Source organism: Anabrus simplex, chromosome 2, assembly GCF_040414725.1.
Source record: "Anabrus simplex isolate iqAnaSimp1 chromosome 2, ASM4041472v1, whole genome shotgun sequence".
NCBI lineage: Eukaryota > Metazoa > Arthropoda > Insecta > Orthoptera > Tettigoniidae > Anabrus > Anabrus simplex.
Window position 1 is genome coordinate 21,435,900 of NC_090266.1, and position 18,768 is coordinate 21,454,667.

General features: G+C 36.9%; 1 protein-coding gene across 2 annotated transcripts in view; it reads right to left on the bottom strand.

Moving 5' to 3' along the window:
* Got2 (glutamate oxaloacetate transaminase 2) overlaps positions 1–18,360 on the bottom strand; it is a 242,510-nt gene extending 224,150 nt beyond the window's left edge. The window contains exon 1 of one of the 2 annotated variants that reach the window (XM_067140270.2): positions 18,177–18,360. In XM_067140270.2, the coding sequence (XP_066996371.1) occupies positions 18,177–18,265 (89 nt within the window). In that variant the 5' untranslated portion in view covers positions 18,266–18,360. The remainder of the gene's footprint in view (positions 1–18,176) is intronic. The other variant, XM_067140271.2, reaches the window with a different exon arrangement.
* Between the last annotated feature and the right edge of the window lie 408 nt (positions 18,361–18,768).

The window sequence follows — 18,768 nt, forward strand, 5'->3', positions numbered from 1 at the left end:
AATGGGTTGCCTTACACAAAATTCACTGGGTTTAATGTATGGTTAAAGACGTTGACATATATATTTAAATGTTCCATAACTCATCCTAAAATTTTCCAGCCAGTCCTGTGAAGTGGTACTTCATAACACGTTCCCACCACTCATGACTCCTCTCTTTAACCCAACAGCGTTTCTTCTGCTTTAGTTTTTAGAGTTGATTGCAAGTAAGCACAATTCTGAACTTGCAATTGCTGAAAGAAAAACACTGATTCTCTTTCCCGTGCCCTCCTCTCTTCTTCCCATTTTTCATGAAACTTGATTAAGATCACGAAGAAATTACAAATTGTCATCCACAGAAGTGCTTTTTTTACATCGATCCTTAATTTTTAACCTTGATTTTATACTTCACAACTTCAGTAAGCAGGAAAATATAAACATTACAATCGATCAAGTCGCGATTAGTTACATCGATCGATGAATGTAGGTGATATCGATTTTACTACAATTCTGCATCATTCGTATACATCGATGTTGCCTGGCGGATTCAATACGAAACTCAAACACTACATGTAAACGGGGATCGTATTCAATACGGTAAGTGTACTAAAATCAATCTCAATCCCCATGTAAACCTACTAACTATCTCCCAGATGCAAGCTCACAGCTGTGCGCTCCTAACTGCATGGCCAACTCGTCTGGTCCTGTAATCATTAAGAGGTGAATTCCTCAAGGCAGTAATATTGGACTTCTATGTTTTCTTATAAACAACTGGAATCAGATATAAGGCATTTTGCAGATGTTATACTGTACGGAGTAATGAGTAAGTTCATAGGATATAAACTTCATGGTTTTGATCCATATTAAATTGTGATCACAATAATAATTATTAAATTAATGTCGTATGGTCCACATTTTTCAATACTATATTATGCAATATTATTGAATTACATTACCGAAGAAGGGACTAGTTTCGGCCTTGGCTGGTCATCTTCAGCCTTAATGAATACATTTAATAACTAAAATGTAAAAACACACAATTGACATCAAAACTAATGTACAAACACACATTTAACATTAAAATCCGGGATGAACTAAGTGTAAAATCTGAAAAATATACTAGGCTCTAAATTCTTAGCATCTTAAGTTTGATCCTCATCCAGACCCTTTCTTGTATTGATATTCACAGAATTGTTAGTTCCATCACTGCTAATCATTACAGTTTCAATTGCAAAACGGGAACTGGTAAATGTTGATTCTGTAGTCAGATCATCAATCATCAAATCTACTTGAGTGGTGTTAGCAGTATGCAAGCCACTGGATGCCACTGTAAATAACCACCAGCTGACGCAGAACTGCTAGATGGTGTTTCCACGATAAATAAAATGAAATGTTCCCGTAGTGCTTGTTACAATCACGCTGAAATGTTGTTGGACTGAATATTCAGGTTAACTTCATGGACACCGCAATGAATTGCGAATTTATACCAACCACAAATTAAGAATGTGTCAGTTTTAACCATATCTTCATGTGCCGTCCTGACAACATTTCAGCAGATTCTAACAAGCACTATTAATCAATCAATCAATCAATCAATCAATCAATCAATCAATCAATCTGCATTTAGGGCAGTCGCCCAGGTGGCAGATTCCCTATTTGTTGTTTTCCTAGCCTTTTCCTAAATGATTTCAAAGAAATTGGAAATTTATTGAACATCTCTCTTGGTAAGTTATTCTAATCCCTAACTCCCCTTCCTATAAATGAATATTTGCCCCAGTTTGTCCTCTTGAATTCCAACTTTATCTTCATATTGTTATCTTTCCTACTTTTATAAACGCCATTCAAACTTATTCGTCTACTAATGTCATTCCACGCCATCTCTCCGCTGACAGCCCGGAACATACCACTTACAAGTAACAACTCTCATTATTGTTCCGTATTGAAGATGACGTTAGGCATAGATATCAAGGATAATTTAATTTAAAAAAAAACCACCTATTCAATACTTTCCACGTTTAATGTGGTTATTATCTACATGATTTTATGTAGACTTATTTGGTCAGGTACATGTTTCACCCATTATTTTGGGCATCTTCAGCCTGTAAACAACCTTTAGGTCAAGGTTTGGGACCTTTTTAACCAATATAAACATACCAATATATACACTATATACAACATATACATTATATACAATATATACAAACATAAGTTAATACAGTAAAGTTTTTTGGTCCTAATCTATCTAATATGGAAAATGTCCAAAACTAAAATGGATCTTCTTTTCGGTGAAGAGGATTGCATATCGGGGTTTATGTGACCCCTATATCATATTAAGTTCTTGACGTATCGTGTCTGGTGACAGGATGTGTCGTCAACAATAAGTGGAGATTTGAACTGATTGTAGGTTGGAGATATGCAATCCTCTTCACCGAAAAGAAGATCCATTTTAGTTTTGGACATTTTCCATATTAGATAGATTAGGACCAAAAAACTTTACTGTATTGACTTATGTTTGTATATAATGTATATGTTGTATATAGTGTATATATTGGTATGTTTATATTGGTTAAAAAGGTCCCAAACCTTGACCTAAAGGTTGTTTACAGGCTGAAGATACCCAAAATAATGGGTGAAACATGTACCTGGCCAAATAAGTCTACATAAAATCATGTAGATAATAACCACATTAAACGTGGAAAGTATTGAATAGGTGGTTTTTTTAATTAAATTATCCTTGATATCTATGCCTAACATACCACTTAGTCGAGCAGCTCTTCTTCTTTCTCTCAATTCTTCCCAACCCAAACATTGCAACATTTTTGTAACGCTACTCTTTTGTCGGAAATCGCCCAGAACAAATCGAGCTGCTTTTCATTGGATTTTTTCCAGTTCTTGAATCAGGTAATCTTGGTGAGGGTCCCATACACTGGAACCATACTCTAGTTGGGGTCTTACCAGAGACTTATATGCCCTCTCCTTTACATCCTTACTACAACCCCTAAACACCCTCATAACCATGTGCAGAGATCTGTACCCATTATTTACAATCCCATTTATGTGATTACCCCAATGAAGATCTTTCCTTATATTAACACCTAGATACTTACAATGATCCCCAAAAGGAACTTTCACCCCATCAACGCAGTAATTAAAACTGAGAGGACTTTTCCTACTTGTAAAACTCACAACCTGACTTTTAACCCCGTTTATCAACATACCATTGCCTGCTGTCCATCTCACAACATTTGAGGTCACGTTGCAGTTGCTCACAATCTTGTAACTTATTTATCACTCTATAGAGAATAACATCATCCGCAAAAAGCCTTACCTCCGATTCCACCCCTTTACTCATTTCATTTATATATATAAGAAAACAAAGGTCCGATAATACTGCCTTGAGGAATTCCCCTCTTAATTATTACAGGGTCAGATAAAGCTTCACCTACTCTAATTCTCTGAGATCTATTTTCTAGAAATTTTTCAGAATTTACACTTAGTTCATCCCAGATTTCACATTTGTTCAGTTATTAGATGTATTCATTAAGGCTGAAGGAGGTCAGACAAGACCAAAACTAGTCCCTACTTTAGTAACGTAATTCAATAATATTGCATAATACAGTATTGAAAAAGGTGGACCATATGACATTATTATTATTATTATTATTATTATTATTATTATTATTATTTAATCTCCAAAGTGCTGTGAACCCTATTTTACCATAAGGTATGTTAAGGTTTTAGTTTATACAAAATATACAATTTTTCTGATAAAATTCAATACATAAACAGCAAAATAGACATGAACAGAAATTGAAAGATAAAAGTATGATATATACAATCCTTAATACTAAGAGTACTATATTTAAAATACCAGATCACAATACAGTTGAACCTGCTTTACACGTAACTCTGTTCTGCGTAATTCGTATTTGTACGTTATTTCCGTTAGGTCCCGGCAAAATGTAATTTAAAAGCATGTTATTATACCTTATTTATACGTAATCCGTTTATACGTAATTCGCAGTTATACGTATTGTGATAGTACATATATCACACCCCCGAATTATACGTAGAAGTTAGAGATATTATTGTCAGTATTTGATTTATTATTATTATTATTATTATCATCAGTATTTCATTTGTATATTTTGCCATTTATATTGGTAAGCTGGAAGATATCCACATATGTAGGTATGAGTAATTTGTTTTGCACGAGTGGGAAAACATTGCTTTAATAACTCTGGTAATTTGAATGAGTCATATGGCTACCTCAGTGTTTGTTGTGATGTACTTGTGTCGGGTAACTCCATTAGTCATGTATATATCCCAGCCTGATGAGATGAGCTTGTTGTACCAGGGAAATTTGATGATTCATGTAAAACTCCCGAGTGTTTGTTTATAACTTGGGAGAAAGAAGAGGTTCACTCATGATTGGCTGGCAAGCACCAATCCAGACGTCCCATCTGAGAGGAGGGGGATGTTGATGTCTATAAAGGTTGATCATAGGGCGACAAACAGAAACATTGTAAGAAACATTGTAAGGGTGATTGTAGAGGTGATTGTAAAGGAACGAGAAGGAAGATAACTACAACAACAACTGACGCACTGTACGGGAAGGAAGTGGTGCTGATACACGGTACTGGAATGACACGGTTGCAATGGCCTGGACTTCAAACGTTCGTGGAGCGTAGTCTTGTTATGTTCGTGGAAAGTGGCTGATTGTGGAGAGTGCTTGCGCATTAAGTATTGTAGCACTTGTGGCGGCCTAGCATTATATGTTGGTGAAAGCTATCTCAGACTTTCCATAAATTTATATGTTGAGGATCGACAGATGTGTGTGTATATATCTTTACAACAAGTGTTAAAATATGTAAACACAGTAGTACAAGGTACAGTATCTGTGTGTTGTGATAACTGCCGATTATAAGAATCGGTAAGTCGAATTGATATAGAGACAGTGAAGGGTATTTATCTTCATACATGTACATTGTTCATCGGACTATCTACAAATGGTAGCTTAGTTCTCGCTTTCGTTTTCCCACGATTTTCATTATTGTTGTAAATATGGAGTCTTCCAGCAATATTGTGTGTGTATTATATGTATAATGTTGTATGTTGATGAGGTGCTCATGCACGGAATTTGTTCAGAATATAGTTAGCTATTTTAGAATCAGTGTTATTGATGAACCTAGGTGCAGTTCCTACCTAATTAGTCGTTTTCAGGTTAGGTAAGGCCTGCAGCAGATGTACCAGTACGCAGCATTATGTACACGCCCTGGGATATACAGTTTATCATGCTCTTATCTAAATTCGAGGGATCCATTCTGGTGAACTCTGGCGCCCATACTACGGACATTTCGGTTAATTATGCTTATTAATTTTATTAAGTTTCTGAGTAATTTTATTTATATATATTTATATTCATGATTTTATTTATTTATCAGTAAGCCATTAAAAAGTTACAGTATTAAGTGTCAGTGAAGTGTGTCGTACTGTGCTTTCATATCTACAACCATCCCTGAAGCAAGTGAAGTGTCGTGTAATTCAGTACTGCAATGGTGCTTCGCTGAACGGCATTATATTTTCTCTGCTTTGTCTGTCTCTGATCTCCCTGTACTTCGCCATGCCGCTGTCTCTTCCAGCGAAAGGACGAAAGGTTGCCATGCTTCCTCATGTGCTGTGTTCGCTATCTTACTACTTCTTTCCGGTGATGTTCATTTAAATCCAGGACTGCTTAATGTTTATTATCAGAATACCCAGAGTCTGAAAAACAAACTAACTGACTGTGTACTCAGTGAACCTGAATTTAGCGAGTTTGATATCTTATGTTTCACTGAAACTTGGTTACCTGATTTTGTCTCGGACAGTGAACTTCCATTCTCGTCTAACTTTTCAGTGTTCCGTAAAACAGAGGTACCGGTAAGCGTGGGGGTGGTGTAATGATTGCAGTAAGTAATAAACTTAAAGCCCGTCACAGGCCCGACCTAGAAACTGAATGTGAGATAACCTGGGTTGAAATTACGATCGCCAGAAGTAAAAACTTGTTAGTTGGCTGCTTCTACCGCCCACCCTCCGGTGATATCACAACGTTGGAAAATTGCTTTAATTCAACGGTTTTGGCTCTAAATCCAACGATATTGTGCTAATCGGTGATTTCAATTCGCACATATCCTGGCAATCTACAACCACTGGAACAGTAACCGAATCTGTGGACTCATTTATTTTGTCTAATTTCATAAACGGTCTTCATCTACATCAGTTCTGCTTAAAACCCACCAGAAATCTTGCAACACTGGACCTCCTCTTCTCTACAGTAACTAGTGTTAGTGTATCTGTTGGCAGAAACATTCTTAGCGTTGACCGTGACTCAATCGAGGTTACCCTCAGCCTACCTGCTTGTCAACATAAAGACTTACCACCCGCTGCGAGGCAAACATTTCCGCTCTGGAGTGAAGTGGACTGGCTAGTCGTCAACCAGGACTTGTCATCCCTCCCTTGGTGCTGGTTATCAGCTGAGCATGACGTCAATAGTGTGGTTTCCCTGTTTGAGGATTTAATATTTACCACCATTAAACAGCATGTACCTTTCTCCAAACCCAGAACACACAAATATCCCCCCTGGCCGAGTGCCGAAACTAAATTGCTACTAAAGAACAAAACCCATGCATGGTCACTCTGGAAGTCTATCCCCAATTCACACATGTATAATACTTTTAAACACCTCAGGAAAATCTCAAAATCGCATCTTAAAAATGACTACAACCGGCACATCACTTCTATAACTGGAAACCTTAAAAACAACCCTAAAAAGTTCTGGACCCTAATTTCGTCACGCAGAAAGTCACCCTGGATACCACTGAATCTTAAACTACATAGTGATGATGTCCCAACTGAATTAAGGTCTCAAAAATTCAATGAGTACTTTCACTCTACCTTTAGCCCTCCTGCACCTATTACAGAACTACCACAGATCAATAGTGTTTGCAGTTACTCACTGTCACAAACATCAATGACCCCTAATGAAGTACAAAATATTCTCAACAGTCTCCCAACAAACCGCTCCACCGGGCCCAATGATATTAGCCCTATATTCCTCAAAAATACTTCTGCATCTCTCTGTGCACCGTTATCTACAATTTTAAACCTGTGTATGGCTACTGGTACATTCCCCAACAGCTGGAAACAAGCTGATATCACACCTATTTTCAAATCTGGCAACAAATATGATATCTCATCATACCGCCCAATATCTATCGTTCCAATACTATCTTCTGTCCTCGAAAGAATAATCCACCGCCGACTCCTCTTTTTCACACAGCCGTACATATCTGAAGAACAACACGGATTCACTCCCGGAAAATCATGCCTCACTAACCTCACTGTTCTCAATCACCACATCATTTCAGCAATGGAAAATAAATCTCAGTTAGATGCAATCTATATAGATCTGGCCAAGGCATTCGACTCAGTGGATCATGCACTTCTTCATAAGCTCGCTACCAGATTTAATATCCATGGCCCCGTCTTGTCATTGATAACAAGTTTCCTCTCCGGCAGAAAACAAAGAGTGGTACTCCCTGAATCTGCCTCATCATGGTTATCTGTGTTATCAGGAGTATCTCAGGGCAGTATTCTGGGCCCCTACTCTTTGTTCTCTATATCGATGACAATTTTTTGCACCCGAAATAGTCAGTGTTCCCTCCTCTTGTACGCCAACGACCTGAAAATCCTAAGAGAAGTGTCTACGCCTGATGACTGACGAATTACAGACTGTTCTCAATTCGTGTGCTGACTGGTTTAAGAAATGGAATCTTTCTCCCAATTTTAAGAAGTGCAATACAATCTCCTTTTCACTGCTAAAGCAAGGAATGAACACTGCATATACCATCCACGGAAATACATTGCAATCTGCTTCTCAGCTAAGAGACCTAGGTGTTATAATAGACTGTAAACTAACCTCCTCTGCTCACATTCACTCCATAAAATCCCGTGCTATGCGTACTCTAGGCATTCTTTACAGGTTTACTGAAATTAATGATATTAATGCCTTAAAATTATACTTTGTCTCGTATGTTCTCCCCATTATTGACTTTTGTTCCCCTATTTGGTCCTCATCTGCTATCACAAACATATCTCAACTAAATAGTATTTTTAACTTTTTCACTTTCATTGTTAAGACTCGCAATCCTGTTTTTAAGAACAAAACTAAATCTGACATTATGAACTACCTGGGTATACTTGACCTGAGAAGCCGTTTACAGTTCTCTGATCTATGTTATCTACACAAAATAATCAATGGCTACACCAAATGTAATTCTCTTCCAGCGTACTTCCCTATACATGTTCCTCCCCGGCCTACACGCAACCGGCGCACCCATCATGTGTCCCATCCGCGCCTAACCTTACAACAACGCTCTATCTTCCACCGTCTCTCTACTCTTGGTAATTCACTACCCGATATCGACATATTCACACCTTTCGCATCCTTCAAACAAAAAATTAAAAGATTCCTTTGAAGTCCCCTCCAGGTTTTCACTTTCTTTCGTCCCTCCAACCCCTGACCTTTCTTCTTCCTTATTTCTGAAACCGACACTCGCCAGTTACCGTTGTCGTTGTTACATTGTTACTGTTAAAATTGTTAATTATTGTTGTTACTTAATATTGTTGTTTATACCTTTATCTTTTATACTTATTTAAACTTATTATTATTACTGTGATTATTATTATTATTATTATTATTATTATTAGTGTAAAATGGCCCTCCATAGGCTGTATCTAATAATTAAATAAATAAATAAATAAATAAATAAATAAATAAATAAATAAATAAATAAATAAATATAACTGAGTTTTGCGTAATTGTAATGAGCACGTGCTTTTTTAAAAGAAACTACTGTAATTACAAAGTTTCCTCTGTCGGCATAGGCAGAAGTAGAGCGGTCGGGTTTCGGTGCTGAAACAGAACACAAAGAGTTTTGCCGAGTGACATTCTTGACCCTTTCTTACTAGCGGCTTAATAAAGGCCAATCAAGCGAGTCCCCTTCGCTCTCTATCTCGCACCTTCTCTACTTTTGTCGTTTTTGACTTTCACAATGCCGCCAAAGATTAAGATACCTTACAAGCAAAGTGGGCGGTTTCGGTTTGGAAATAAATGAAAATACAGTAAATTTGTTTGAATATGAGAATTTCTTTCGAGGGAACTACAGAGAAAATGTCCACAGTGCTGGTATCTGGCGTTTACTGTTCAACAGTACTGTAGTTTTGTCATTCATTTGCTACTGATTAGCCATAGAGAACAGAAAAAAAAGTTATACCCTAGATGAAAAAGTAAAATTTATACGAGAAATGGACGCTAATCCACACAAAACAAAAATGAAATTGCTTCAGACTTGCGGATTGCGTATACCACGCTGTGTACAGTCATCAGTAAAAGAAACAATATTTTGGACGAGTTCTTAAAACTGGGTTCAAAATCAGGAAAGCGCAGCCGTTAACAGGAAGGAAGGTATGTAGTTTTGGAGAAAGCACTTTTCACATGGTTCCAGCAAAAGCGGGCTGCAGCTCTACCAATTAGTGGTGACATACTGAAGGCAATGGCGATAGAATTAGCTAGAATGATGAGTATCACTGCTGATTTCAAGACTTCATCAGGATGGTTGCAAGGTTTTAAAGATCGTCATGGAATCACAGGGACAACAATTTGCTGTGACTCAAAAGCTCTGGACGACGTCACGGTGCAACACTGGAAAGAAGAGGTTCTGCTGGGTATCTTAAGCGATTATCAGCCTCCAAACATCTACAATTGTGATGAGACCGGCCTATTCTACAATCTCCTTCCTAATAAAACATTAGCTGAAAAGCGTGACTCATGCCATGGAGGGAAGAAAAGTAAAATTTGTGTAACAGTACTTCTCGCCACCAATGCAGATGGATATGACAAACTTCCTCCACTTGTGATAGGAAAAATCAAAGAATCCGAGGTGTCTTAAGGGTGCGAAAACAAAACCTACAGAATATGAATCCAACAGAGATTCTTGGATGACTATGCTAATGGAACAGTGGTTGAAAAAACTAGACATTAAAATGAAAAATAAACAAAGAAAGGATCTTATGGATTGATGTGCAGCAAACCCACCTCGAACCGTTCTGAAGAATGCCTGTGTGGAATGTTTCCCTGATAACTGCACCAGTGTTCTACAACTGCTTGATTTGGGCATCATTGCAAATTTCAAAGTGCATTATAGAAAAATGCTGGTTCCACATTTAATAACACTGAGTGATGCAGGGAATGAACCTCTCTCCATTAATTTGCTACAAGCCATGAACTTTATTTCGGATGCCTGGAAGCAGGTGTCATCCTCCACAATCAGCAACTGCTTCTGTAAAGCTGGAGTCTTACTAGAAGAGGCAGCCTCTAATGATTATGGAAACGAAGGTTTGTCTGGCAATGAGATAACGCTACCAGAGGATGTAGAATTCGATACTTTTGTGGATTTCGATGATAATCTGGCTGTATGTGGAGAACTACCGGATGAAGAGATTATTGCTGATGTATGCCAACAACGCGGTGGTGATGGACCAGCTATAAGCGATAGTGACAGAGATGAAGATAACATGAATCTTGAAACACCTGAACTGAGTGAAGTGTTAAGTGCAATCGATGTGTGTAGGTGTTACATCAGGCGAAAAGTTGTAGTGAAAATGCACTGAATTCATTACTGAGTTTGCAAAAGGAGGTTTTATACTCTTAATGGAAGAAAAGTGAAACAAGCCAAACCATCTGATTTCTTTAAGGCTGGACCAAGTTCAAAATATTTTCTGTCTTAATGTATTTATTTGTAGGTCTATTCCACTGTATTTTCAGTAAATATGTGACGTATTGTGTAAGTCGGATTTCTAAGTAATTCAGAGTTACAAGTAGTTTTTTTCTCCTCCCCTTGATATACGTATAAGTCATATTCAACTGTAGGCTATTTACAATACATATGTTAAACAGCTAATAAGCAGATAATATCAAATTATATATGTTTAAATACATAATCAAATTCTGAAAATTGGAGAGTGCAGCATTTTTTATAAAATATGAAATTTAGTGGTTTTTCGAAATAGCAACTGCAAGTTAACAAATGCACCTTAAGTTCAAAACGTGCTCTCTCAAAAGCAGGACATTTGAACAGAATGTGTTCTACAGTTTGAATGTCTTCAGTGCAGAAGCACAGTGAGCCATTTTGTGTTTGAATTTTGAATCGCTCGAAATAAGCATTGAATTTACCATGACCTGATAGCACTTGAGTTAAATGAAAGTTGCACACTATATATTTACATCCCAGCCTACTATATACATTTGGAAAAAACAAGTCTTTCGTTACCAAGCCATTTTTACTTGCTAACCACAGTTCATCCCAACGAGAGAGCATTTCATCCTTTACGGTTCTTTTGACAAAATAAATTGGGCATTTAGTATAACTCTGACAAGTTAGAATTACAAGCTTCTATTTAATAATTGTTATTGTAATGAATAAGTTACAATATTGTGAGCAACTGCAAAAAGACCTCGACAATATTATGTGATTGACAGTAGGCAATGGTATGATAAACGTGGTTAGAAGTCAGGTGATATTTAGAAATTTCATGATGTGTATTGACGTGGGATTACAATCATTGAAATTAATTAATAGGGGTCCTCCTATTGAACACACAAACATTTATTAATGTGAATCAATCACATGTCGTTCACACTAGTTTCGGCACCAAACTTGTGCATCATCAGCCACCGAGTAAAATTAAGCAAACACAATAACCAGAAACAACCTTAAAACACACTGTAACACCTACATAGATTAATATTAAATAAAATATGGTACATGATAATATTGTACTTCAGTATAAAATCCTTTAAAATGACGATGACACCGTTGTTTTGTGTTGTACATATAGTGGTTTAACTAGCTTGTATACGTCTTTGATCTTGTTGAAATTACGCTGCAGAGTTTAAAGTCATATGAAGTTAACACTTTGTTTGATCTGTGGTTTGGTTCCGAAAATAAACGTGCATATGATGAACTTGGTTAGACCCATAGAATTAATTCTCACTTCAATAGGGTGCTTTTGGAACCTTGAGCAGCCTGTAGGAATGGATTTTGACAACAGCACGGTATGAAACCATTTTTCTTGTGCAGACATTTTTTTTTATCAAAAAGCAAATCCCCCATTTTATTTTATTTTATTTCATTTCATTTCAGAATTTGGGGAAGCTCCTTTATTATTAGCAAACGGCAATCAGCTTCAAAGTTCCGTAACTAACCCAATTCAAGATATAATATGCAAGTTCAAAAACAAATAGCAGCCTCCTTGGAGGGAGTGAACAATATTCAGAATAGTGTCAAAGGCAAGACATACATTTTTTCAAAAACTTTTTACTGGAAGACAAGCAAAATATTTTAGTGAAAAAGTGCTGGATACTTCTTAACAACTGTTCAAATGAATAGAAATAGTTTTCAAAATAGGCTAACTAAGTATATCCACCATTCCATCTCATTTCACTAACCCATTTAACCACCACATTGATTTTAATTCAATTTTTTTTTTTTTTTTTTTTTTACATAGTATAGGGATCAGATACCAAGAACGAAGAATTATCTACAATCTGTATAGAAATCAGTCTGCAGTTATAAGAATGGAGGGCTTTGAAAAAGAAGCAGCAATCCAGAAAGGAGTGAGGCAAGGCTGCAGTTTGTCCCCTCTCCTTTTCAATGTTTACATAGAACAGGCAGTAAAGGAAATCAAAGAGAAATTTGGAAAAGGAATCGCAGTCCAAGGAGAGGAAATCAATACCTTGAGATTTGCCGATGATGTTATTTTATCCGAGACTGCAGAAGATCGAGAAGTTGCTGAATGGTATGGAGGAAGTCATGGGTAAGGAGTACAAGATGAAAATAAATAAGTCGAAAACAAAAGTAATGGAGTGCAGTCGAACAAAGGCAGGTGATGTAGGAAATATTAGATTAGGAAATGAAGTCTTAAAGGAAGTAGATGAATATTGTTACTTGGGTAGTAAAATAACTAACGATGGCAGAAGGACATAAAATGCAGACTAGCACAAGCAAGGAAGAGCTTTCTTAAGAAATTTGCTCATTTCAAACATTGATATCGGAATTAGAAAGATGTTTTTGAAGACTTTCGTGTGGAGCGTGGGATTGTATGGAAGTGAAACATGGACGATAACTAGCTCAGAAAGGAAGAGAACAGAAGCTTTTGAAATGTGGTTACAGAAGAATGCTGCAGGTGAGATGGATAGATCAAATCACGAATGAAGACATACTGAATCGAATTGGTGAGAGATCGATTTGGCTAAATTTGACAAGAAGAAGAGATAGAATGATAGGACACATCTTAAGACACCCAGGACTTGTTCAGTTGGTTTTTGAAGGAAGTGTAGATGGTAAGAACGGTAGGGGTAGACCAAGGTATGAATATGACAAGCAGATTAGAGCAGATGTAGGATGCAATAGTTACGTAGAAATGAAAAGGTTAGCACAGGATAGGGTGGCATGTAGGGCTGCATCAAACCAGTCTATGGACTGATGACTCAAACACACAGTATTTAAGAAGAACAAGGTACCTGATTATACTGTACTTAAAAAGATAAACACTTAGTGAATCACCTAAGCTATGCAAACAGCTGAAGATGTTCTAAAAAAGAACAAAACATGTACTGTGTGTAATTAATTTGCTAAAATTGCAAATATAAGTATCAAAAAGGTGGAAGATTTTTATTGTTATAAGCCTTTGTACATACCACTTAGTCGGGCAGCTCGTCTTTCTCCCAATTCTTCCCAGCCCAAACTTTGCAACATTTTTGTAACGCTACTCTATTGTCGGAAATCACCCAGAACAAATCGGGCTGCTTTTCTTTGGATTTTTTCCAGTTCTTGAATCAAGTAATCCTGGTGAGGGTCCCATATGCCGGAACTATACTCTAGTTGGGGTCTTACCAGAGACTTATATGCACTCTCCTTTACATCCTTACAACCCCTAAACACCCTTATAACCATGTGCAGAGATCTGCACCCTTTATTTATAATCCCATTTATGTGATTAGGCCTACCCCAATGAAGATTTTCCCTTATATTAACACCTAGATACTTACAATGATCCCCAAAAGGAACTTTCACCCCCATCAACGCAGTAATTAAAACTAAGAGGACTTTTCCTATTTGTGAAACACTCAACCTGACTTTTAACCCTGTTTATCATCATACCATTGCCTGCTGTCCATCTCACAACATTATCGAAGTCACATTGCAGTTGCTCACAATCTTGGCCGCTGCATTTACCTGGTGTGGAAAATGGGAAACCACAGAAAACCATATTCAGGTCTGCCGATAGTGGGGTTCGAACCCACTATCTCCTGAATGCAACTCGCCATCTACATGACCCAAACCCGGCAGCCACTCGCTCCGTTTATGCATCCTCATATCATGGCAGCCATGTAACCACCATCCATCAGTGTTACATGTAATAAATATCATTTTTGGTCCGTATTGATGATATTAGATTGAAATAATAACATTAAGTTATTTATTAGACCACCTAATCAATACAAAATCGTCTTGGATGATTTACATAAATTTGTTAGCTAATGGTGGGACATGTTTCGCCTTCCCTGAAGGCATCATCAGCCATAGTCTTAACCTTAAATTAAAAATAAGCGTTTAAATAACATGTAGTGATGAAATGAATTTTAAAATCTTGAAGAGATTTGAAGTAAAATAACATTAAAAATAACAATGATGGTTTGAAAATACAATGTGATGAGATACAATAGTGGAAGTATTAGCAAAATTAACATTAGAAGGCTGCTAAAATAAGTACAATGGATAAAACAACAGATTGTTATACAACCAGTAGTAAGATTGCATAAAAGTAAAGTTGATAGTCATGGCGGTTATAATTAGACGATGGCGAAAAATCTTATATAATCAAAGTAAAGAGGAGAGAATAAATTTTGAGATGGTCCATAGTGATCCTATTTGAAACTGTTCTTCAACTTCTATTCACCAACTTCATATCCTCAACGTGTTCTACAACTTCACCATATGCATCTGACTTTCGTCTTTTATCTTCAAGATCATGATGAACTTCTGATCTCACGACTAACTTTGACTTTTATTCTCTCCTCTTTACTTTGATTATATAAGATTTTTCGCCATCGTCTAATTATAACCGCCATGACTATCAACTTTACTTTTATGCAATCTTACTACTGGTTGTATAACAATCTGTTGTTTTATCCATTGTACTTATTTTAGCAGCCTTCTAATGTTAATTTTGCTAATACTTCCACTATTGTATCTCATCACATTGTATTTTCAAACCATCATTGTTATTTTTAATGTTATTTTACTTCAAATCTCTTCAAGATTTTAAAATTCATTTCATCACTACATGTTATTTAAACGCTTATTTTTAATTTAAGGTTAAGACTATGGCTGATGATGCCTTCAGGGAAGGCGAAACATGTCCCACCATTAGCTAACAAATTTATGTAAATCATCCAAGACGATTTTGTATTGATTAGGTGGTCTAATAAATAACTTAATGTTATTATTTCAATCCATCAGTGTGCCGGGCAGAGAGCAATGGTGTGAGGAAAGAGTGAGAGGAAAAATAAAGCGACAATGTTATGACAACTACCAAGGTTTGAAATTAAACCAAATTTCTATTTATTTAGTAAGAACGTAACACGCATAAATTAAAAAATGCTAATGGCATATATTAAGGGGGGGGCCAATGCTCTAAATTTTACATCAGAATTATAACGTCTCTTAGAACCTGTCACCTACACCAACATAGGTTTTAAATCGTACAGCGTTATGTAATTACATGCACACACGAGTGAACAGCAGACTGTCGATACCTGGTGAGATAACAGTACTAAGTCAGCTTTTCCTTTAAACAAAAATACGCTATTTCCTACATGAAGCAGTCATGTATGTTGTAAATTCAGGAATGTGATTAGTTTTTTTAAAAAAATTGCCAGGCTGAGTGGCTCAGATCCTTGGTAACATTAACAAACACTCCAACTCGATAATAATTTAACTGTTAATGTTTTGTCACTGCCATTGTACAGATTAAATAAAGTAATGCTGTTACATGCTGTGAACTTTAACTTATTGAGACATAAATTATTTACTTGCAGTTAGGCCTATATTTCACATTATCAGTAAAATGAAATGGCGTATGGCTTTTAGTGCCGGGAGTGTCTGAGGACAAGTTCGGCTCGCCAGATGCAGGTCTTTTGATTAGACTCCCGTAGGTGACCTGCGCGTCATGATGAGGATGAAATGATGATGAAGACGACACATACACCCAGCCCCCGTGTCAGCGAAATTAACCAATTAAGGTTAAAATTCCCGACCCTGCCGGGAATCGAACCCGGGACCCCTGTGGCCAAAGGCCAGCGCGCTAACCATTTAGCCATGGAGCCGGACTCACATCAGTTTGTTACCCATACAGCTTCTTTTACATATGTGCTTGTTCTGAAAACTGAAAAGATTAGCACAAATTACTCTCATCTTATGGGCTTGTTTTGGTATTTATCCTGATAATGTTTACTGTTATTTTTCAAGAATGAGCAGGTTCTTTGTAGAAAGTTTAGGAAGTTGAAATCCAATAAGAGGGACAAATTAAGAAAACATGCTCTAATTTTTGTGGGTTTAGAGATTTACGAGGTAGGTGCTTGTCTGAATAGTAGGTATTATGCTGAAGAAAATTCCCTGTTACTGGTTCAGTTTGAACTGGTATGAAACTTAAAACACCTTTATTATGGCATCCTCAAGAAAATCCAGCTGATCCAGTGAAAAATACACACAAAAAGAAGTCTTTCTGGGGCCAGAACATGCCAGGTGCCCATAAAGCTATCATGGTCTTCCTACAAGAACTAAGATAAGTTTATTACATTATCATATTGTATGTGCCTGACCTAAGGGCAAAGGGCCTTACAGAAGAATACAAACCACTTTTCATGAATGTCATGACTCTGTTAAACGAGCATTTGATTTATAGGGTATCAAGTATGGCATTTCTCTCTAATTATTAATATACCGGTACATGAGTCTACTCTGCTGGTGAATGCCTCATCTCCTTAACACTGCCCAATACTTCACGATAGCGAAAGGAATAGATGAGGTGGCTTAATGAAACATAATACATAGCAGGGAGAGCAGAAGCTGGTATGGCCCTAACAAAGCAGTCCCTTCCTCCCAAGTTACTCTGCTTACTGTCTTTTTATACAATATCCAGTGTGTAAAAACTAAGGTAATTTATGAGGCAAGTGGGATGGAATGCTATTTTCAGGACAGATAATATTCTGAAAATCCAATATGAAGGTAAAGTTAAAAACACATGCAATAAATGTATGTGGGTTTTGGGATTTTCGAGATGCATACCGAATAGCTAGATACACGTATTCTTTATTTGATGTGGGGTACGAGGTATGCAATTTCTGCACAATTATTAACATAATGGAACAGTAGGTATTATGCTTAAGAAAATCATTGTCACTGGTTCAGTTCAAAGTATTATGCAACTTCCAAAGTCTTAATTAAGGCATCCTCGAAAAATTCCAGCTGATCCCAGAGGAAAAGAAAAGGAAACACCCTTTCTGGGGCCAGATAATGCCAGGTGCTCATAATGCTATAAAATTCTTCCTACAGTTTATTAAATTATGATATTGTACGCGCCTGACCTCAAGGCACCGGCAGGCAATTCCTATACCCTGATTAAACGCGGTACTGAATCTAGATAAATAGCAATGAAATGTTAGGAAGACACGCGGAATTGATGTATGGAAACTATTTTATTTAACATGCATAAAATCATCAATGTAAAAACGCGACCGAAAGCACTCTACGATTTATTAATAAGTGAAATGCGCACATCCACGATTTATGATAAGATACATCTGATGACAACACCCAAGGTCACCTTCAAACCCTGAGTACTATACTTCCAGGAAAAATGCTATATTATTATTTTTTTTTAAAGAAAGAAATGATACAATGGATTGTGGATTCTTATCAAACTGGGACCCCTGATCACTCTATGGGAAATTTATCCCAGTGCTTCACAGTACGTTAACCGGTGAAACTGACCAACACAGAAATACTTAAAAATAAAGCAGTAAATGAAGGAATTACCTTGCTCTGTTAGTCACAGATGTGATATTACTGTTGTTATGTCTCAAGATGTTACTGGAAAGTGACACCATTCTTTTAGTTGTAGCCATTGTTTTCAGTTATACACACACTGAGTAACCTAAAACCACATGAACGGAAAGGGCCCACGGTGCCAAGACGTGAAACTTTAACCAGGTGATAAAATAAAGCACGTGATTACGCGTGCGCTCTGCGCTACATAGAGTAACTAACTTCAGACAGAACTAGTTGGCAAATATATGACATAATGCAGACATATGGCCATATATATTCCATCAAGCTATTGTAGATAATTAACATTATTTCAATTTTACAATACCCAGTAAGGCAGTTTTGCTAGGACGTGGAATCTATGTTAGGCTGGAATTACTTCCTCAGGCAGAATTTTGCTACGAAGGTCCCTCTTTTGGAGCACTTTAGAACGTGATAACTTATTCATAATATGCTCACACACACACACACACACACACAGTCTTCAGCACGTGCATTGTGGGTTTTCCTTCAGCATAATCAGTGGTGGAAATTCAATTCAATTTTTTTAAATTTATTGTCTGTAAACTTTTACGGTTTCGTT